The 23,142-nt window shown below is 45.3% G+C and overlaps 1 protein-coding gene across 2 annotated transcripts in view; it reads right to left on the bottom strand.

The window, feature by feature from the left end:
- LOC130125237 (synaptosomal-associated protein 25-A) overlaps window positions 1-23,142 on the bottom strand; it is a 159,587-nt gene that overhangs the window by 101,754 nt on the left and 34,691 nt on the right. For both annotated transcript variants that reach the window (XM_056294749.1, XM_056294748.1), the window contains exon 5: window positions 18,288-18,407. In XM_056294749.1, the coding sequence (XP_056150724.1) occupies window positions 18,288-18,407 (120 nt within the window). The remainder of the gene's footprint in view (window positions 1-18,287; window positions 18,408-23,142) is intronic.

Here is a 23,142-nt window from a genome sequence, read left to right as displayed (position 1 = left end):
TACAGCTGAGGGCTTGAAACAGTCAGGTGCAAGTAAGTGTTAGTCCCAGACCAACCTACAGCTGAGGGCTTGAAACAGTCACGTGCAACTAAGTGTTAGTCCCAGACCAACCTACAGCTGAGGGCTTGAAACTGTCAGGTACAAGTAAGTGTTAGTCCCGGACCAACCTACAGTTGAGGGCTGAAAACAGTCAGGTGTAAGTAAGTGTTAGTCCTAGACCAACGTACAGCTGAGGGTTGGAAACAGTCAGCTGTAAGTGTTAGTCCCAGATCAACCTACAGCTGAGGGCTTGAAAAAGTCAGGTGCAACTAAGTGTTAGTCCCAGACCAACCTACAGCTGAGGGCTTGAAACTGTCAGGTGCAAGTAAGTGTTAGTCCCAGACCAACGTACAGCTGAGGGCTTGAAACTGTCAGGTGCAACTAAGTGTTAGTCCCAGACCAACCTACAACTGTGGGCTTCAAACAGTCAGGTGCAAGTAAGTGTTAGTCCCAGATCAACCTACAGCTGAGGGCTTGAAAAAGTCAGGTGCAACTAAGTGTCAGTCCCAGACCAACCTACAGCTGAGGGCTTGAAATTGTCAGGTGCAACTAAGTGTTAATCCCAGACCAACGTTCATCTTAGGGGTTGAAACTGTCAGGTGTAACTAAGTGTTAGCCCCACGCAAACCTACAGCTTAGGGCTTGAAACAGTCAGGTGCAAGTAATTGTTAGTTCCAGACCAACCTACAGCTGAGGGCTTGAAACTGTCAGGGGCAAGTAAGTGTTAGTCCCAGACCAACCTACAGTGGAGGGCTTGAAACAGTCAGGTGCAAGTAAGTGTTAGTTCCAGACCAACCTACAACTGAGGGCTTGAAACAGTCAGGTGCAAGTAAGTGTTAGTCCCAGAACAACCTACAGCTGAGGGCTTGAAACAGTCAGGTGTAAGTAAGTGTTAGTCCCAGACTAACCTAGAGCTTAGGGCTTGAAACAGTCAGGTGTAAGTAAGTGTTAGTCCCAGACCAACCAACAGCTGAGGGCTTGAAACTGTCAGGTGCAACTAAGTATTAGTCCCAGTCCAACATAGAGCTTAGGGCTTGAAACTGTCAGGTGCAACTAAGTGTTAGTCCCAGACCAACGTACATCTTAGGGGTTGAAACTGTCAGGTGCAACTAAGTGTTTGTCCCAGACCAACCTACAGCTGAGGGCTTGAAACAGTCAGGTGCAAGTAAGTGTTAGTCCCATACCAACCTACAGTTGAGAGCTTGAAACAGTTAGGTGTAAGAGTTAGTCCCAGACCAACCTACAGTTGAGGGCTTGAAACTGTCAGGTGCAAGTAAATTTTAGTCCCAGACCAACCTACAGCTGAGGGCTTGAAACAGTCAGGTGTAAGGAAGTGTTAGTCCCAGACCAACCTATAGTTGAGGGCTTGAAACATTCAAGTTTAAGTAAGTGTGAGTCACAGACCAACCTGCAGTTGAGGGCTTCAAACAGTCGAGTTTAAGTAAGTGTTAGTCACAGACCAACCTACAGATGAATGCTTGAAACTGTCGGGTGTAAGTAAGTGTTACTCTTAGACCAACGTACAGCTGATGGTTGGAAACAGTCAGGTGTAAGTGTTAGTCCCAGATCAACCTACAGCTGAGAGCTTGAAAAAGTCAGGTGCAACTAAGTGTTAGTCCCAGACCAACCTACAACTGTGGGCTTCAAACAGTCAGGTTCAAGTAAGTGTTAGTCCCAGATCAACCTACAGCTGAGGGCTTGAAAAGGTCAGGTGCAACTAAGTGTCAGTCCCAGACCAACCTACAGCTGAAGGCTTGAAACTGTCAGGTGAAACTAAGTGTTAACCCCACGCAAACCTACAGCTGAGGGCTTGAAACAGTCAGGTGCAAGTAATTTTTAGTTCCAGACCAACGTACAGGTGAGGGCTTGAAACTGTCAGGTGCAACTAAGTGTTTGTCCCAGACCAACCTACAGTGGAGGGCTTAAAACAGTCAGGTGCAACTACGTGTTAGTCCCAGACCAACCTACAACTGTGGGCTTGAAACAGTAAGGTGTAAGTGTTAGTCCAAATCAACCTACAGCTGAGGGCTTAAAACTGTCTGGTAAGTGTTAGCCCGGGGCCAAACGACAGCTGGGGGCTTGAAACAGTCAGGTGCAAGTAAGTGTTAGTTCCAGACCAACTTACAGCTGAGTGCTTGAAACCGTCTGGTGTAAGTAAGTGTTAGGCCCAGACCAACCTACAACTGAGGGCTTGAAACAGTGAGGTGCAAGTAAGTGTTAGTCCCAGACCAACTTACAGCCGAGGGCTTGAAACCGTCAGGTGTAAGTAATTGTTAGGCCGAGACCAACCTACAACTGAGGGCTTGAAATAGTGAGGTGCAACTAAGTGTTAGTCCCAGACCAACCTACAGCTGAGGGCTTGAAACCGTCAGGTGTAAGTACGTGTTAGGCGCAGACAAACCTACAACTGAAGGCTTGAAACAGTGAGGTGCAACTAAGTGTTAGTCCCAGACCAACCTACAGCTTACGCCTTGAAACAGTCAGGTGCAAGTAAGTGTTAGTCCCAAACCAACCTACAGTTGAGAGCTTGAAACAGTTAGGTGTAAGAGTTAGTCCCAGACCAACTTACAGTTGAGGGCTTGAAACTGTCAGGTGCAAGTAAGTGTTAGTCCCAGACCAACCTACAGCTTAGCGCTTGAAACTGTCAGGTGTAAATAAGTGTTAGTCCCAGACCAACCTACAGCTGAGGGCTTGAAACTGTCAGGTACAAGTAAGTGTTAGTCCCGGACCAACCTACAGTTGAGGGCTGAAAACAGTCAGGTGTAAGTAAGTGTTAGTCCTAGACCAACGTACAGCTGAGGGTTGGAAACAGTCAGCTGTAAGTGTTAGTCCCAGATCAACCTACAGCTGAGGGCTTGAAAAAGTCAGGTGCAACTAAGTGTTAGTCCCAGACCAACCTACAGCTGAGGGCTTGAAACTGTCAGGTGCAAGTAAGTGTTAGTCCCAGACCAACGTACAGCTGAGGGCTTGAAACTGTCAGGTGCAACTAAGTGTTAGTCCCAGACCAACCTACAACTGTGGGCTTCAAACAGTCAGGTGCAAGTAAGTGTTAGTCCCAGATCAACCTACAGCTGAGGGCTTGAAAAAGTCAGGTGCAACTAAGTGTCAGTCCCAGACCAACCTACAGCTGAGGGCTTGAAATTGTCAGGTGCAACTAAGTGTTAATCCCAGACCAACGTTCATCTTAGGGGTTGAAACTGTCAGGTGTAACTAAGTGTTAGCCCCACGCAAACCTACAGCTTAGGGCTTGAAACAGTCAGGTGCAAGTAATTGTTAGTTCCAGACCAACCTACAGCTGAGGGCTTGAAACTGTCAGGGGCAAGTAAGTGTTAGTCCCAGACCAACCTACAGTGGAGGGCTTGAAACAGTCAGGTGCAAGTACGTGTTAGTTCCAGACCAACCTACAACTGAGGGCTTGAAACAGTCAGGTGCAAGTAAGTGTTAGTCCCAGAACAACCTACAGCTGAGGGCTTGAAACAGTCAGGTGTAAGTAAGTGTTAGTCCCAGACTAACCTAGAGCTTAGGGCTTGAAACAGTCAGGTGTAAGTAAGTGTTAGTCCCAGACCTACCAACAGCTGAGGGCTTGAAACTGTCAGGTGCAACTAAGTATTAGTCCCAGTCCAACATAGAGCTTAGGGCTTGAAACTGTCAGGTGCAACTAAGTGTTAGTCCCAGACCAACGTACATCTTAGGGGTTGAAACTGTCAGGTGCAACTAAGTGTTTGTCCCAGACCAACCTACAGCTGAGGGCTTGAAACAGTCAGGTGCAAGTAAGTGTTAGTCCCATACCAACCTACAGTTGAGAGCTTGAAACAGTTAGGTGTAAGAGTTAGTCCCAGACCAACCTACAGTTGAGGGCTTGAAACTGTCAGGTGCAAGTAAATTTTAGTCCCAGACCAACCTACAGCTGAGGGCTTGAAACAGTCAGGTGTAAGGAAGTGTTAGTCCCAGACCAACCTATAGTTGAGGGCTTGAAACATTCAAGTTTAAGTAAGTGTGAGTCACAGACCAACCTGCAGTTGAGGGCTTCAAACAGTCGAGTTTAAGTAAGTGTTAGTCACAGACCAACCTACAGATGAATGCTTGAAACTGTCGGGTGTAAGTAAGTGTTACTCTTAGACCAACGTACAGCTGATGGTTGGAAACAGTCAGGTGTAAGTGTTAGTCCCAGATCAACCTACAGCTGAGAGCTTGAAAAAGTCAGGTGCAACTAAGTGTTAGTCCCAGACCAACCTACAACTGTGGGCTTCAAACAGTCAGGTTCAAGTAAGTGTTAGTCCCAGATCAACCTACAGCTGAGGGCTTGAAAAGGTCAGGTGCAACTAAGTGTCAGTCCCAGACCAACCTACAGCTGAAGGCTTGAAACTGTCAGGTGAAACTAAGTGTTAACCCCACGCAAACCTACAGCTGAGGGCTTGAAACAGTCAGGTGCAAGTAATTTTTAGTTCCAGACCAACCTACAGGTGAGGGCTTGAAACTGTCAGGTGCAACTAAGTGTTTGTCCCAGACCAACCTACAGTGGAGGGCTTAAAACAGTCAGGTGCAACTACGTGTTAGTCCCAGACCAACCTACAACTGTGGGCTTGAAACAGTAAGGTGTAAGTGTTAGTCCAAATCAACCTACAGCTGAGGGCTTAAAACTGTCTGGTAAGTGTTAGCCCGGGGCCAAACGACAGCTGGGGGCTTGAAACAGTCAGGTGCAAGTAAGTGTTAGTTCCAGACCAACTTACAGCTGAGTGCTTGAAACCGTCTGGTGTAAGTAAGTGTTAGGCCCAGACCAACCTACAACTGAGGGCTTGAAACAGTGAGGTGCAAGTAAGTGTTAGTCCCAGACCAACTTACAGCCGAGGGCTTGAAACCGTCAGGTGTAAGTAATTGTTAGGCCGAGACCAACCTACAACTGAGGGCTTGAAATAGTGAGGTGCAACTAAGTGTTAGTCCCAGACCAACCTACAGCTGAGGGCTTGAAACCGTCAGGTGTAAGTACGTGTTAGGCGCAGACAAACCTACAACTGAAGGCTTGAAACAGTGAGGTGCAACTAAGTGTTAGTCCCAGACCAACCTACAGCTTACGCCTTGAAACAGTCAGGTGCAAGTAAGTGTTAGTCCCAAACCAACCTACAGTTGAGAGCTTGAAACAGTTAGGTGTAAGAGTTAGTCCCAGACCAACTTACAGTTGAGGGCTTGAAACTGTCAGGTGCAAGTAAGTGTTAGTCCCAGACCAACCTACAGCTTAGCGCTTGAAACTGTCAGGTGTAAATAAGTGTTAGTCCCAGACCAACCTACAGCTGAGGGCTTGAAACAGTCAGGTGCAAGTAATTTTTAGTTCCAGACCAACCTACAGGTGAGGGCTTGAAACTGTCAGGTGCAACTAAGTGTTTGTCCCAGACCAACCTACAGTGGAGGGCTTAAAACAGTCAGGTGCAACTACGTGTTAGTCCCAGACCAACCTACAACTGTGGGCTTGAAACAGTAAGGTGTAAGTGTTAGTCCAAATCAACCTACAGCTGAGGGCTTAAAACTGTCTGGTAAGTGTTAGCCCGGGGCCAAACGACAGCTGGGGGCTTGAAACAGTCAGGTGCAAGTAAGTGTTAGTTCCAGACCAACTTACAGCTGAGTGCTTGAAACCGTCTGGTGTAAGTAAGTGTTAGGCCCAGACCAACCTACAACTGAGGGCTTGAAACAGTGAGGTGCAAGTAAGTGTTAGTCCCAGACCAACTTACAGCCGAGGGCTTGAAACCGTCAGGTGTAAGTAATTGTTAGGCCGAGACCAACCTACAACTGAGGGCTTGAAATAGTGAGGTGCAACTAAGTGTTAGTCCCAGACCAACCTACAGCTGAGGGCTTGAAACCGTCAGGTGTAAGTACGTGTTAGGCGCAGACAAACCTACAACTGAAGGCTTGAAACAGTGAGGTGCAACTAAGTGTTAGTCCCAGACCAACCTACAGCTTACGCCTTGAAACAGTCAGGTGCAAGTAAGTGTTAGTCCCAAACCAACCTACAGTTGAGAGCTTGAAACAGTTAGGTGTAAGAGTTAGTCCCAGACCAACTTACAGTTGAGGGCTTGAAACTGTCAGGTGCAAGTAAGTGTTAGTCCCAGACCAACCTACAGCTTAGCGCTTGAAACTGTCAGGTGTAAATAAGTGTTAGTCCCAGACCAACCTACAGCTGAGGGCTTGAAACAGTCAGGTGCAAGTAAGTGTTAGTCCCAGACCAACCTACAGCTGAGGGCTTGAAAAAGTCACGTGCAACTAAGTGTTAGTCCCAGACCAACCTACAGCTGAGGGCTTGAAACTGTCAGGTACAAGTAAGTGTTAGTCCCGCACCAACCTACAGTTGAGGGCTGAAAACAGTCAGGTGTAAGTAAGTGTTAGTCCTAGACCAACGTACAGCTGAGGGTTGGAAACAGTCAGCTGTAAGTGTTAGTCCCAGATCAACCTACAGCTGAGGGCTTGAAAAAGTCAGGTGCAACTAAGTGTTAGTCCCAGACCAACGTACAGCTGAGGGCTTGAAACTGTCAGGTGCAACTAAGTGTTAGTCCCAGACCAACCTACAACTGTGGGCTTCAAACAGTCAGGTGCAAGTAAGTGTTAGTCCCAGATCAACCTACAGCTGAGGGCTTGAAAAAGTCAGGTGCAACTAAGTGTCAGTCCCAGACCAACATACAGCTGAGGGCTTGAAATTGTCAGGTGCAACTAAGTGTTAATCCCAGGCCAACGTTCATCTTAGGGGTTGAAACTGTCAGGTGTAACTAAGTGTTAGTCCCAGAACAACCTACAGCTGAGGGCTTGAAACAGTCAGGTGTAAGTAAGTGTTAGTCCCAGACTAACCTAGAGCTTAGGGCTTGAAACAGTCAGGTGTAAGTAAGTGTTAGTCCCAGACCAACCAACAGCTGAGGGCTTGAAACTGTCAGGTGCAACTAAGTATTAGTCCCAGTCCAACATAGAGCTTAGGGCTTGAAACTGTCAGGTGCAACTAAGTGTTAGTCCCAGACCAACGTACATCTTAGGGGTTGAAACTGTCAGGTGCAACTAAGTGTTTGTCCCAGACCAACCTACGGTTGAGGGCTTGAAACAGTCAGGTGTAAGTAAGTGTTAGTCCCAGACCAACCTACAGCTTAGGGCTTTAACCTGTTAGGTGTAAGTAAGTGTTAGTCCCAGACCAGCCTACAGCTGAGGGCTTGAAACTGTCAGGTGTAAGTAAGTGTTAGTCCCTGATCAACCTACAGCTGAGGGCTTGAAACAGTCAGGTGCAACTACGTGTTAGTCCCAGACCAACCTACAACTGTGGGCTTGAAACAGTAAGGTGTAAGTGTTAGTCCAACATCAACCTACAGCTGAGGGCTTAAAACTGTCTGGTGCAGGTAAGTGTTAGCCCGGGGCAAAACGACAGCTTAGGGCTTGAAACAGTCAGGTGTAAGTAAGTGTTAGTTCCAGACCAACTTACAGCTGAGGGCTCGAAACCGTCAGGTGTAAGTAAGTGTTAGGCCCAGACGAACCTACAGGTGTGGGCTTGAAACAGTGAGGTGCAAGTAAGTGTTAGTCCCAGACTTACTTACAGCTGAGGGCTTGAAACCGTCAGGTGTAAGTAAGTGTTAGGCCCAGACTAACCTACAACTGAGGGCTTGAAACAGTGAGGTGCAACTAAGTGTTAGTCCCAGACCAACCTACAGCTGAGGGCTTGAAACCGTCAGGTGTAAGTAAGTGTTAGGCCAAGACAAACCTACAACTGAGGGCTTGAAACAGTGAGGTGCAACTAAGTGTTAGTCCAAGACCAACCTACAGCTGAGGGCTTGAAACAGTCAGGTGCAAGTAAGTGTTAGTCCCATACCAACCTACAGTTGAGAGCTTGAAACAGTTAGGTGTAAGAGTTAGTCCCAGACCAACCTACAGTTGAGGGCTTGAAACTGTCAGGTGCAAGTAAATTTTAGTCCCAGACCAACCTACAGCTGAGGGCTTGAAACAGTCAGGTGTAAGGAAGTGTTAGTCCCAGACCAACCTATAGTTGAGGGCTTGAAACATTCAAGTTTAAGTAAGTGTGAGTCACAGACCAACCTGCAGTTGAGGGCTTGAAACAGTCGAGTTTAAGTAAGTGTTAGTCACAGACCAACCTACAGATGAATGCTTGAAACTGTCAGGTGTAAATAAGTGTTAGTCTTAGACCAACGTACAGCTGATGGTTGGAAACAGTCAGGTGTAAGTGTTAGTCCCAGATCAACCTACAGCTGAGAGCTTGAAAAAGTCAGGTGCAACTAAGTGTTAGTCCCAGACCAACCTACAACTGTGGGCTTCAAACAGTCAGGTTCAAGTAAGTGTTAGTCCCAGATCAACCTACAGCTGAGGGCTTGAAAAGGTCAGGTGCAACTAAGTGTCAGTCCCAGACCAACCTACAGCTGAAGGCTTGAAACTGTCAGGTGAAACTAAGTGTTAACCCCACGCAAACCTACAGCTGAGGGCTTGAAACAGTCAGGTGCAAGTAATTTTTAGTTCCAGACCAACCTACAGGTGAGGGCTTGAAACTGTCAGGTGCAAGTAAGTGTTTGTCCCAGACCAACCTACAGTGGAGGGCTTAAAACAGTCAGGTGCAACTACGTGTTAGTCCCAGACCAACCTACAACTGTGGGCTTGAAACAGTAAGGTGTAAGTGTTAGTCCAAATCAACCTACAGCTGAGGGCTTAAAACTGTCTGGTAAGTGTTAGCCCGGGGCCAAACGACAGCTGGGGGCTTGAAACAGTCAGGTGCAAGTAAGTGTTAGTTCCAGACCAACTTACAGCTGAGTGCTTGAAACTGTCTGGTGTAAGTAAGTGTTAGGCCCAGACCAACCTACAACTGAGGGCTTGAAACAGTGAGGTGCAAGTAAGTGTTAGTCCCAGACCAACTTACAGCCGAGGGCTTGAAACCGTCAGGTGTAAGTAATTGTTAGGCCGAGACCAACCTACAACTGAGGGCTTGAAATAGTGAGGTGCAACTAAGTGTTAGTCCCAGACCAACCTACAGCTGAGGGCTTGAAACCGTCAGGTGTAAGTACGTGTTAGGCGCAGACAAACCTACAACTGAGGGCTTGAAACAGTGAGGTGCAACTAAGTGTTAGTCCCAGACCAACCTACAGCTGACGGCTTGAAACAGTCAGGTGCAAGTAAGTGTTAGTCCCAAACCAACCTACAGTTGAGAGCTTGAAACAGTTAGGTGTAAGTGTTAGTCCCAGATCAACCTACAGCTGAGGGCTTGAAAAAGTCAGGTGCAACTAAGTGTTAGTCCCAGACCAACCTACAGCTGAGGGCTTGAAACTGTCAGGTGCAACTAAGTGTTAGTCCCAGACCAACGTACAGCTGAGGGCTTGAAACTGTCAGGTGCAACTAAGTGTTAGTCCCAGACCAACCTACAACTGTGGGCTTCAAACAGTCAGGTGCAAGTAAGTGTTAGTCCCAGATCAACCTACAGCTGAGGGCTTGAAAAAGTCAGGTGCAACTAAGTGTCAGTCCCAGACCAACCTACAGCTGAGGGCTTGAAATTGTCAGGTGCAACTAAGTGTTAATCCCAGACCAACGTTCATCTTAGGGGTTGAAACTGTCAGGTGTAACTAAGTGTTAGCCCCACGCAAACCTACAGCTTAGGGCTTGAAACAGTCAGGTGCAAGTAATTGTTAGTTCCAGACCAACCTACAGCTGAGGGCTTGAAACTGTCAGGTGCAAGTAAGTGTTAGTCCCAGACCAACCTACAGTGGAGGGCTTGAAACAGTCAGGTGCAAGTAAGTGTTAGTTCCAGACCAACCTACAGTTGACGGCTTGAAACAGTCAGGTGTAAGTAAGTGTTAGTCCCAGACCAACCTCCAGCAGAGGGCTTGAAACAGTCAGGTCTAAGTAAGTGTTAGTCCCAGACTAACCTACAGTTGATGGCTTGAAACAGTCAGGTGCAAGTAAGTGTTAGGCCCAGACCAACCTACAGCTGAGGGCTTGAAACAGTCAGGTGCAACTAAGTGTTAGTCCCAGACCAACCTACAGCTGAGGGCTTGAAACAGTCAGGTGCAAGTAAGTGTTAGTCCCAGACCAACCTACAGCTGAGGGCTTGAAACTGTCAGGTGTAAGAAAGTGTTAGTCCCAGACCAACCTACAGCTGAGGGCTTGAAATTGTCAGGTGCAACTAAGTGTTAATCCCAGACCAACGTTCATTTTAGGGGTTGAAACTGTCAGGTGCAACTAAGTGTTAGTCCCAGACCAACGTACAGCTGAGGGCTTGAGACTGTCAGGTGCAACTAAGTGTTAGTCCCAGACCAACCTACAACTGTGGGCTTCAAACAGTCAGGTGCAAGTAAGTGTTAGTCCCAGATCAACCTACAGCTGAGGGCTTGAAAAAGTCAGGTGCAAGTAAGTGCTAGTCCCAGACCAACCTACAGCTGAGGGCTTGAAACTGTCAGGTGCAACTAAGTGTTAATCCCAGACCAACGTACATCTTAGGGGTTGAAACTGTCAGGTGCAACTAAGTGTTAGCCCCACGCAAACCTACAGCTGAGGGCTTGAAACAGTCAGGTGCAACTAATTGTTAGTTCCAGACCAACCTACAGCTGAGGGCTTGAAACTGTCAGGTGTAAGTAAGTGTTAGTCCCAGACCAACCTACAGCTTAGGGATTGAAACTGTCAGGTGCAAGTAAATTTTAGTTCCAGACCACCCCACAGCTGAGGGCTTGAAACAGTCAGGTGTAAGGAAGTGTTAGTCCCAGACCAACCTACAGTTGAGGGCTTGAAACAGTCAAGTTTAAGTAAGTGTTAGTCACAGACCAACCTACAGTTGAGGGCTTGAAACAGTCAAGTTTAAGTAAGTGTTAGTCCCAGACAAACCTACAGCAGAGGGCTTGAAACAGTCAGGTCTAAGTAAGTGTTAGTCCCAGACCAACGTTCATCTTAGGGGTTGAAACTGTCAGGTGTAAGAAAGTGTTAGTCCCAGACCAACCTACAGCTGAGGGCTTGAAATTGTCAGGTGCAACTAAGTGTTAATCCCAGACCAACGTTCATTTTAGGGGTTGAAACTGTCAGGTGCAACTAAGTGTTAGTCCCAGACCAACGTACAGCTGAGGGCTTGAAACTGTCAGGTGCAACTACGTGTTAGTCCCAGACCAACCTACAACTGTGGGCTTCAAACAGTCAGGTGCAAGTAAGTGTTAGTCCCAGATCAACCTACAGCTGAGGGCTTGAAAAAGTCAGGTGCAACTAAGGGTTAGTCCCAGACCAACCTACAGCTGAGGGATTGAAACTGTCAGGTGCAACTAAGTGTTAATCCCAGACCAACGTACATCTTAGGGGTTGAAACTGTCAGGTGCAACTAAGTGTTAGCCCCACGCAAACCTACAGCTGAGGGCTTGAAACAGTCAGGTGCAAGTAATTGTTAGTTCCAGACCAACCTACAGCTGAGGGCTTGAAACAGTCAGGTGCAAGTAAGTGTTAGTCCCAGACCAACCTACAGCCGACGGCTTGAAACAGTCACGTGCAACTAAGTGTTAGTCCCAGACCAACCTACAGCTTAGGGATTGAAACTGTCAGGTGCAAGTAAATTTTAGTTCCAGACCACCCCACAGCTGAGGGCTTGAAACAGTCAGGTGTAAGGAAGTGTTAGTCCCAGACCAACCTACAGTTGAGGGCTTGAAACAGTCAAGTTTAAGAAAGTGTTAGTCACAGACCAACCTACAGTTGAGGGCTTGAAACAGTCAAGTTTAATTAAGTGTTAGTCCCAGACAAACCTACAGTTGATGTCTTGAAACAGTCAGGTGTAAGTAAGTGTTAGGCCCAGACCAACCTACAACTGAGGGCTCGAAACAGTCAAGTGCAAGTAAGTGTTAGTCCCAGACCAACCTACAGCTGAGGGCTTGAAACAGTCAGGTGCAAGTAAGTGTTAGTCCCAGACCAACTTACAGGTGAGGGCTTGAAACAGTCAGGTGCAAGTAAGTGTTAGTCCCAGACCAACCTACAGCTGAGGGCTTGAAACTGTCAGGTGCAACTAAGTGTTAGTCCCAGACCAACCTACAACTGTGGGCTTCAAACAGTCAGGTGCAAGTAAGTGTTAGTCCCAGATCAACCTACAGCTGAGGGCTTGAAAAAGTCAGGTGCAACTAAGGGTTGGTCCCAGACCAACCTACAGCCGAGGGCTTGAAACTGTCAGGTGCAACTAAGTGTTAATCCCAGACCAACGTACATCTTAGGGGTTGAAACTGTCAGGTGCAACTAAGTGTTAGCCCCACGCAAACCTACAGCTGAGGGCTTGAAACAGTCAGGTGCAAGTAGTTGTTAGTTCCAGACCAACCTATAGCTGAGGGCTTGAAACTGTCAGGTGCAAGTAAGTGTTAGTCCCAGACCAACCTACAGTGGAGGACTTGAAACCGTCAGGTGCAAGTAAGTGTTAGTTCCAGACCAACCTACAGTTGAGGGCTTGAAACAGTCAGGTGTAAGTAAGTGTTAGTCCCAGACCAACCTACAGCAGAGGGCTTGAAACAGTCAGGTCTAAGTAAGTGTTAGTCCCAGACTAACCTACAGTTGATGGCTTGAAACTGTCAGGTGTAAGTAAGTGTTAGGCCCAGACCAACCTACAACTGAGGGCTTGAAACAGTCAGGTGCAAGTAAGTGTTAGTCCCAGACCAACCTACAGCTGAGGGCTTGAAACAGTCAGTTGCAAGTAAGTGTTAGTCCCAGACCAACTTACAGGTGAGGGATTGAAACAGTCAGGTGCAAGTAAGTGTTAGTCCCAGACCAACCTACAGCTGAGGGCTTGAAACTGTCAGGTGTAAGAAAGTGTTAGTTCCACACCAACCTACAGCTGAGGGCTTGAAACTGTCAGGTGCAAGTAAGTTTTAGTCGCAGACCAACCTACAACTGAGGGCTTCATACAGTAAGGTGTAAGTAAGTGTTAGTCCCAGACCAACCTACAACTGAGGGCTTGAAACAGTCAGGTGCAAGTAAGTGTTAGTCCCAGAACAACCTACAGCTGAGGGCTTGAAACAGTCAGGTGTAAGTAAGTGTTAGTCCCAGACTAACCTAGAGCTTAGGGCTTGAAACAGTCAGGTGTAAGTAAGTGTTAGTCCCAGACCAACCAACAGCTGAGGGCTTGAAACTGTCAGGTGCAACTAAGTATTAGTCCCAGTCCAACATAGAGCTTAGGGCTTGAAACTGTCAGGTGCAACTAAGTGTTAGTCCCAGACCAACGTACATCTTAGGGGTTGAAACTGTCAGGTGCAACTAAGTGTTAGTCCCAGACCAACCTACAGCTTAGGGCTTTAACCTGTTAGGTGTAAGTAAGTGTTAGTCCCAGACCAGCCTACAGCTGAGGGCTTGAAACTGTCAGGTGTAAGTAAGTGTTAGTCCCTGATCAACCTACAGCTGAGGGCTTGAAACAGTCAGGTGCAACTACCTGTTAGTCCCAGACCAACCTACAACTGTGGGCTTGAAACAGTAAGGTGTAAGTGTTAGTCCAACATCAACCTACAGCTGAGGGCTTAAAACTGTCTGGTGCAGGTAAGTGTTAGCCCGGGGCCAAACGACAGCTGAGGGCTCGAAACCGTCAGGTGTAAGTAAGTGTTAGTCCCAGACTAACCTACAGTTGAGGGCTTGAAACAGTCGGGTGTAAGTAAGTGTTAGCCCAGACAAACCTATAACTGAGGGCTTGAAACTGTCAGGTGTAAGTAAGTGTTAGTCCCAGACCAACCTACAGTTGAGGGCTTGAAACTGTGAGGTGCAAGTAAGTGTTAGTCCCAGACCAACCTACGGCTTAGGGCTGTAACCTGTCCGGTGTAAGTAAGTGTTAGTCCCAGACCAGCCTACAACTGAGAGCTTTAACCTGTCAGTTGTAAGTAAGTGTTAGTCCCAGACCAACCTACAGCTGAGGGCTTGAAACTGTCAGGTGTAAGTAAGTGTTAGTCCCAGACCAACCTATAGCTGAGGGCTTGAAACAGTCAGGTGCCAAAAAGATGGGAAACCCACATGTCTTATAAATGCAGATGGCCACCAGGGCATCATCCACACATATGTAAAGATATTGCTAAACCCACGGTAGCCACTCAAACTTTTGAAACCCCTCTTATGTGTGTGAGCGCCCTGACAAACCAGGCCGAATGTCAGGCAGTCGGTCAGCATCTGTGACCCTTGTTTTTGCAGTGTGTCCCGCACCATCGGCACTAGTTGGACCCCTGTTGGCAGCTTTATGGCCGAGTCAGCATGTTGAATGGGGGGAGCCCGTCGGTGAGAGAGATCACTCTGATTGGCGGTTCAGCTTCGCGAATCAGTGCAGAACGTGCATGCTGGCTGTCGGGTATAGTCTTTGCGGTGTGTTCAAGTGTTACTTTTTGGCCCAGACGGCAGGCGACGTGAGGCGACGCAACAGTCGGCCTTTGTCACCACTAGTCGGTTTGGTGTGTCTGGGCTCCAAGGCTATACAACGCCTATAGGGGAATTCTCGCTATAACTATGATGAAAGAATAGGCCACCTCTCGTAACTTTATTAATTGTTGGATTTGTCAACATTTACCTGCATTATCTCAATCACCTGTTTTAGTTTCAGTACCGTTGTCTGCAGCAGACTTTAAGGCATTCAATATTCACCTATTTGACACCTCCTCAGTCTGTTATGTCTTAGGACCCTGGGGTTGTCCAACCTTGGGGGTCATCCCAGGTCAACCTTTGTGTGGAGTTTGCATGTTCTCTCCGTGTCTGCAGTGGGTTTTCTCCGGGTGCTCCAGTTTCCCCCACCATCAAAAAGACATGCATGTTAGGGTTAGTACTCCTGTCTGTGCCCTGACCGAGGCATGGCAAGACCAACTGGAGTTGGTCCCCAGGTGCTGCACGGCTGCTGCCACTGCTGCTAGCAACACAGCTAGGATGGGTTAGATGCAGAGTGTGATTTCTGTATGGGGATCAATAAAGTATCTCAAAATCCAAAAATCAATAAAGCACACAGGCTGCTTGAGTTGAACCGTGCAGTATTGTGGAAGGTATCTAAAGTAGAAAAAATGATAAATGCAATGATTCAATATGGTGTCGAGTTCCTGGCTGTGCCTGCTACCAGCAGTAAGGATACAGAATGTAAGCCTGCAGCCGAACCACAATACATTTACTGTATTGTGGCTGGGGTGCATTCAGCCCCACGGAAAATGCTGACACAGTTGGCATTTTTAGGTTTTACTGAACATAATTGCTCCAGGTCTATATTCTCTACTAAGTCTTTGACTCGCAACTGCGTGTACATGCCCTGCCTGATGTTTCTGTGTGTACAGGACCCCGGTTATGAAATCACAGCAGACACTCCTCACTGTAACAACGGTTAAGTTAACATCAGTAAGCAACCTGCACTGCTGGAAAGTCTGTTTAACTTGTGGTGAACAGGCGTACAGCTGCCCAAGACAAACCCCCTGTCGGTGATACTTTGCATATTTAATGCCCTTAATCAGACAGGCGTCTGTTTCAGAGCTATTATCACTTCAAATGTGCCTTATCACCTGCTCAGTGTAGTTTGACATATTGATACCCTTGTAAGATATACATATATGCAGCCCAGAAATAGATCAAGCCCTGTCTGCCATGTTAGAACATCACATGAGCATGTCTACAGCTGCCATTACAGCCACAGCAAGATGCTTAGATGCTGTAGGATGCATAGCACCTGAAAACAGGATGGCGTTGGATCTTCTGTTCGCCTCCCTGGGTGGTATGTGTAAAGTGATCTCCCCCGAAAGCTGTGCATGTATTACTAACGACGATACAGAAGTACCCGCATCGAAAAATGATACTGAACAAGGGGTAAAAGAGTTACATACTGTTCATGGGTGGGATCCCTTTTCAGAAGTGTTTGTTCCCTTGGCATCTGTGGGTGCATCATTCATTTGTACCCTGATTTGGGCATTATCTTTTTCTCGTTATTGTTTTCATCGTTACTTGTATGATTGGGTTGATCATACATATTGTATTAAGACTGTACTTAATGCTGTACAAGTCAGATATTCTCCAGATCCCTGGGTTATGCCATAGTATTGTAATGATGATGATGATGATGATAAGGATTTTAGCAAGTGTCTGCAGTGACCTCACTTGATAGTGAGGTATCAAGTGAGGTCACTGCAGACACTTGCTAAAAGCATGTGCACACACTGTCTGTGCACACAGTGTGTGTGTGTGTGCACATGCTTGCAAGTGCATTTGTCTGGCTGTTGTGTCACAAAGTAAATAAACTCCCTTTGGAGTGGTGACAGCTGTGTCGTTGTTGTTTCATGTAGACCTTTTTTATTTGTATGTCAGCTTTTTTATGGTGCCACAGTGGAACACTGGAGCCCATCTTGGAACTTGACTCAGACTCAATCTTGATGACTCGGACTCGGACTCAGGTAACGGGGACTTGACTCGGACTCGACTCGAATACTGGGGACTCGAGACTCAGACTCGGACTCGAGGTTTATTGACTCAACTACAACACTGCTTCATAGTGGTTCCCCCAGATCCTTTTTATTTAGTTCTGGGTTTCTTTTTCTTTACTTTATGTTAATGCTTACTTAGTTAATCTGTAATCAGTCTACATATAGTATGTGTGTTATGAACACACCTCCCATTTACTGTTCCATCATTTTTATCATCGACACTAGGGACTATTTTGTGTTTTTAAATGAATTTTGAGTATTCACATAGATTTTTCCCAAATGTCAACTCTGGATTTTCCGTAATGTGTCTGCTCAGATGAGTGTAGGTAACCTCTCGAGTCTTTTACTGGTCAAGAGTGGGGTGAGATGTTTGGCTCGAGAGGAAATGGGATGATTGTGTCTGGCTGATGGGTTTATGTGGAGTGTGTTGATGTAAAGCTGATGCATCTCAGTATGCTTACAACTGACAGACAGGCCTCACAGTTATTCTGTGTGAGGTAAGATGTTCCTCAGGATGTATATCCATGGCCATGTTTTCATTTGGTGTTTTATCTAGAACACTTGGTGTTGTTTACTGTAATCAAAAATGGGGACTGTGAGGGCAATTCATATGGGACGTTTGCTTACTTTTAATATTTGACCATGTATGAGCTATACTATGTTTCACTTTAGCCTACACTGCTTGGGTAGATGCTTTAAAGCTTGTGGGTAGCAAATCGAAGGTGGTGCTATAGAGTGTCTTCTCCATGTGAACTTATAAAGGCATATATTGTTAACTGTTAGCTAATAGAGGGATCCAAAGGAATTGAATCGAGTGCAACTGGACTTGGTATATATCCGTGAAGACGTTTCGCCTCTCATCCAAGAGGCTTCATCAGTTCATGCCTTTCTGACTAGACCAAGCTAGTCTGACTGGCTGGTGATGAGACTCAGATATTTATCCTCTTTGGAGTCGTTATCAGAGCTAACGATGTCCATGGTTCTTTGTGTTCCGATGTTTAGCAACGCCCGTCATTATCAGAGCTATTGATAACGACGGGTGTTGCTAAACATCTGAACACAAAAGAGCCACGCATATCAATACCTCTGATAACGACGGGCGTTGCTAAACATCGGAACACAAAGAGCCATGGACATCGTTAGCTCTGATAATGACTCCAAAGAGGATAAATATCTGAGTTTCATCACCAGCCAGTCAGACTAGCTTGGTCTAGTCAGAATGGCACGAACTGATGAAGCCTCTTGGATGAGAGGCGAAACGTCTTCACGGCTATATACCAAGTCCAGTTGCACTTGATTCAATTCCTTTGGATAACCATGACCTGGATGAATGAGAACATGCACAGACCTAATAGAGGGATGTATGGGAAACTCACACGAGTGTAACAAGTTCTGCAGGAACAGTCTTGGGGAATTATGGGAAGATAAGAACGAGAGCAGACCTGACCTATGACCTCTTTGAGCAACTTCTGTTATCCATTAAAATGGCAGTCCAGCAACAAAGATGAGCTACTGCTTCTAATCAGGATTAGGGAGAAATCTGGGTACATCACAATAAGCATGTTTGGGCTGCATGGCATAAAGGGAGTGCACTCTGAGATCACGGCGTGCATATAAGTATCTCTGCTTTGCGCATCTGTTCATGAACATGTTAAAGGGTGACAATACTGTACGAGATTTTTGTATTGCTCCTCGTTTACCGTCAGAGTGGAATAAAATAATTGCCACGACAGCTGGCTCTGTGAGGCTACATCTGAACACCCTTGCTTCAGTGTATAAGGAAGGCCAGAACCAACAGTTCTCTCTTAGTCAGTTTTACTGTAAGAATATCTGTCTCACCTTGTTCCCTCATCCCCCTCTCACCTGCGGATGAAGCCTCCACTGATGGCCATCTGTTCACGCTCATCCACCACGCGGGCAGGTTGGCTGGCTACCACCCCATCCTGGTTGTTCCCCCAAGCCTTACTGCCTCCACTCTTCATCCTGGTCACCGGCAACCATGAAGACGATGAGGAGATGGTGGTCACTCAAGAACTTAGCTGCATAATTCATCATTTACATCACCCTGGTTGGCTCACTATTAGCAATGTACGTAAAGACTCTTTACGTTTAAGGCTCTCTTTACTAAAGAGACCCTTCAATTTGAGGAACTGTTGCTGTATATACAAGTACATAAAACAGCTAACAAAGAGGTGTTATTTGAGATCATGCATCAAGCACATAAACATATCGTAACGATAAGGGCTATACTAAGTCAAGCAAAGCACTGCGCGCACGGACTGGTTGGTAGGTTGGTTTGGCAGGTAGACTGGTTCATTCTGCTGTTATATGAACGATCAATTGACAAAACAATATGTGATGTTATATCTCGTAAGTATATAACATACCAGTCAAAGCCAGGCCAGGCTTGTCTGCTAAGGCACATACAATCCTCAAGCTGGAATCAAATGAGGTTTATGTATAGAACAGGCATGCATTTTGAAAACTACAACACATGATTCAGTGTTTGACTGTGCCCCCTTCCCTTCCCTTTCCTTACCCCACCTGCTAGCACCCACCACCCACTCAAACCACACCTCCCTTGCACAGTTTAATTTCCCAGTTTGACAGAGAACAGAGAACCAGACAAGCATTCAGCAGGCACACAACATAAAGTATACAGGACTGTCACATCGTTGGGGAAGGGATTGGTGAGAAGAACAAACTGTGGGAAGAAAAAAGGTAACTAAAACAACAAAACAAAAAACAGAAATTAAAGGGAGTCAACAACAAAGAAAAACATCATGATTATTACTGACACTGTCTTTGTTAAAAGCCAACCCTTCTCTCCTGCATTGAGGGTTCTGGACAAGCTGCGACATCATGGCATTAAGGTGATCAAGGGAAGAGGCTTTTGCAGTGACAGGAAAAAGTCCTCAGCCAGTGGCATTGCATTAATATCTATCCCTGTCTATTTCAGGAGATGGAGAAATACTGACCGATACAGCACTTGAACTACCATGATTTATAATCACAGTGTCACCACATAGCTTGGCCCGATATTAAACTTTGAGATTCAAGACATGATATGTCGTTCAGAAGGTTGGGAAGCCGGGGGTTATAAGACAGCTAGACAGAAAAGGAAAAAGGCATTAATAAAATGTATTTATTTATTAATTTTGTCTGCTTGCTTGCTTGATTATATTGCATTGGCTTTTAGCTGATACTTTAAAGCAACTTCCAATGACTAAGCGGAGGGGACGGGGTTTGTGCTTTGCTTAAGGACAAGTACCTACTGAGACCTAGACAGTTACAGGATGTTAGAAGATGATTTCTCTTATGACTAGGGTTCTCTGCTTTTAAATGTTCGACTCTACTTGCATTTCCACTAGGCCTATGTATACTTCAAATATACAGTGCCCTGCAAAAGTATTCAACCCCCTTGACAGTCATCACTAATTTTTGGATTATCAAATATGCTCACACATGTATTCCTGGACAATGTTATTTTTGTGAACACAATCTCTAACAGCATGTTCCCAAAGCCAATATAAGTTATGTTTCACTGACTTTTCAATTAATAAATTAAAAACTAAAATATCATGCTTGCATAAGTATTCAACCACCACATATCAGTACTTTGTAGAGTACCCTTTTGCTGCAGTAACAGCCATGATTATTCTCGGCAGAATTTGTACAAGTCTTGCAGGTTGGTGGGATGGCGCCTCTGGACTGTGATTTTCAGTCTGTGCCACAGATTTTCAATGGGGTTGAGGTCCGGACTTTGACTTGGCCACTCCAAAATATTCAGCTTTTTGTTGCTGAGCTATGCCATCATTGCTTTAGCCTTGTGCTTAGGATCATTGTCCTGCTGGAAGGTGAACCTTCTCCCCAGCTTCAGTTTTATGGCAGCCTGCAACAGGTTTTCTTCCAATATTTCCTGTATTTAGGTCCATCCATTCTTCCCTCAGTGTGAACAAGGTTCCCAGTGCCTGCAGCTGAAAAGCAACCCATAGCATTATGCTGCCACCATGCTTCACTGTGTGTGTGTGTGTGTGTGGGGGGGTTAGGGCATGAGCAGAGTTAGGTTTGCACCACATATAACATTTTTGAGTTTTGTCCTAAAACCTCAACTTTCGTCTCATCTGACCACAAAACCTGTACCCACATCCTAACTGGGTCTCTCTCATGCTTGGTAGCAAACTCAAAGCATGCTTTTATATGCATAGTTTTGAGCAACGGCTTCTTTCTTGCTACCCTCCCATACAGGCCAGATTTATGGAGAGCCGTGATATGGTTGACTCATGCACATTTACTCCAGTTTCAGCCACTGACCTCTGCAGCTCCTTCAGAGTGACTGCAGGATCATGTGTGGCTTTCCTCACCAGCCCACGTCTTGCTGGGACACTGAGCTTTGAGGGACGGTCTGTCTTACAAAGTGTCTGGGTGGTGTGTGGTACAGCTTCCACTTTCTGACAATGGATCCAACAGTGTTCCGTGGGACATCCAAACATTTGGATATTGTTTTGTGTCCCTTTCCCGCCTTCTGCATTTTAATCACTTTGTCTGTTTCTTCAGTATTCTGCTCCTTTGTCTTCATGTTCTGATGGAGTTCACGCCTGGCTAATGAACTTTACACAGAGTGCTTTTGTACCCATAAACCAGACCCTTACTTTAATATCTCACAGCTGCACGCTAATTATGTCCTATTGTGTTTACCTGAGTTTGTTTCAGGAATAATTTGTCATGTGTAAACGTGGAGCTTTCAGAGCACAAGCGGTTGAATACTTATGCAAGCACTATATTTTAGTTTTTAATTCATTAATAAAAAGTCAGTGAAACATAACTTATTTTGGCTTTGGGAACATGCTGTTAGTTTATGTGTTCACAAAATAACATTGTTCAGGAACACACATCTTTTATAATCCAGAAATTAGTGTTGACTGTATTTTTGCAAGGCAGTGTATGCATCACTTGGAGCAGCACCTCAACCATTGTGTCCATCAAATGACAAAGCAGTTAAGCAAGCAAGTAACACACAAAACTTACTATTATTTATTTAGGCAAACAAGTAACATTCACAAAACTTACTATTATTTATAAGACTGACATTGTGGCATGGCCATTGCTAGCATTTCCCATTAGAAATTTTAATTTGCTGTGATGATCATTTGTCTCCACTCTTTTATTATATTAAACCTTCAATGACTTGCTTTCTTTTCTGTGCTTGTATTACTTGTTTGGCTGCTGATCTTTGTGTAACCTTGAAGTCATGTGAGTATTTGAATATTCTTGTTGTATCAATGGATCAGACTCCTACACTGGATTTATTCATAGAAATGGACTGAGGCAAGGATTTGCTTACATTCCTGTCCCTGTTGACACAACTGTGGTAAACACACAGTGAAAATACTCCCCGAGTATGTTTAAATGAATACAAATACCCAGATTACTGAGAATATTACCCAGGTTACTGAGAAGATTATCCAGATTACTGAGAAAATTACCCAGATTACTGAGAAGATTACCCAGATTACTGAGAAGATTACCCAGGTTACTGAGAAGATTATCCAGATTACTGAGAAGATTACCCAGATTACTGAGAAGATTATCCAGATCAATTTCCTTTCAGGGCAATGTTTCAATTTAAGTGATTAAATTACTTCAAACAATGTGATTTCCCTAATATCCAGGTATATATTTATTTTAATAGATTTTAATCAGTCCAAGATACCCAAATTCTTACAGTATAACAATTATTACTGTATAATAATTATTATAAGGTCACACTTTATTTTACGGTACTCTAATAAGACGTAAAAAGCCATACCTTGTATAGTTTTGTATAATTTGATAAAAATCATCAAATTAGACAAAAACTAGAAATAATATGTTCTTTATTAGACAGTAAATAAACACAGTTACACCCTAATTAGACACCATACACCTAAATCATGCTCTAATTAGAAACGAATGACACCTGGTTGCTACGCCACACTTCCTGTGTAGGCTGGATGTTCTGCGGAGTTGATGCTCTACTGCCATACCAGTGAAGTCATCAGACATAATGCCATGTCCCTGTCCGACCCCAGTCACATTAGGCTATGGAAGCTGCCTGGTCATCGCATCTTTACCCCCCCCCCCCGTTAGACCCTTATTACACTTTCTTAGCAAGTAATTGGCGACACATTAGAACAGAACTGTAGCATAAAGTAAAGCAGGGTTCATAAGTCACGTTAGATTAAAGACTTTTTCTTCATACCACCCGGAATTAAAATTAAGACCAGTTTAACAACATAACCAAAAATGAAGGAAGACAAAATACTTGATGAATGCAGTAGAATAGCTATCCTATAGTTCTCAGTCCTTTTGACTGACCATTCATGAGTTCTGTGTTGTTTTGTGTTATTGTCATCTACGCGTTCCACTCTAGAAAGTAGTACATTGTTTCACCATTTGAAGTAGACCATCTATCTTTTCACTGGACCAAAATAGGAATGATTTATGTTACAAGAAGCATTTAACCCTACGTATTTGATGAGTTTTTTTCGGTTTTGGTTATTCTAAAGTTGCTCCTAAATTTCGTTCCAAGTGGTACGAAAAATGACTTAAGTCTTAAGTGTAACATGCCTTCAGCTGTAGGAGCCCTGCTGTAGTCTGGTGTCTTAACTGGTGTGGCAGTAGAGCATCAAGGGAGCGTGTACTAGGTGATGTATTAGTACTACCTACAAACTCCACA

Source organism: Lampris incognitus, chromosome 15 (genome assembly GCF_029633865.1).
Source record: "Lampris incognitus isolate fLamInc1 chromosome 15, fLamInc1.hap2, whole genome shotgun sequence".
Classification (NCBI taxonomy): Eukaryota; Metazoa; Chordata; class Actinopteri; order Lampriformes; family Lampridae; genus Lampris; species Lampris incognitus.
Note: the sequence above shows the minus strand (reverse complement) of the source record. Positions and strands in the feature narration are given on the sequence as shown.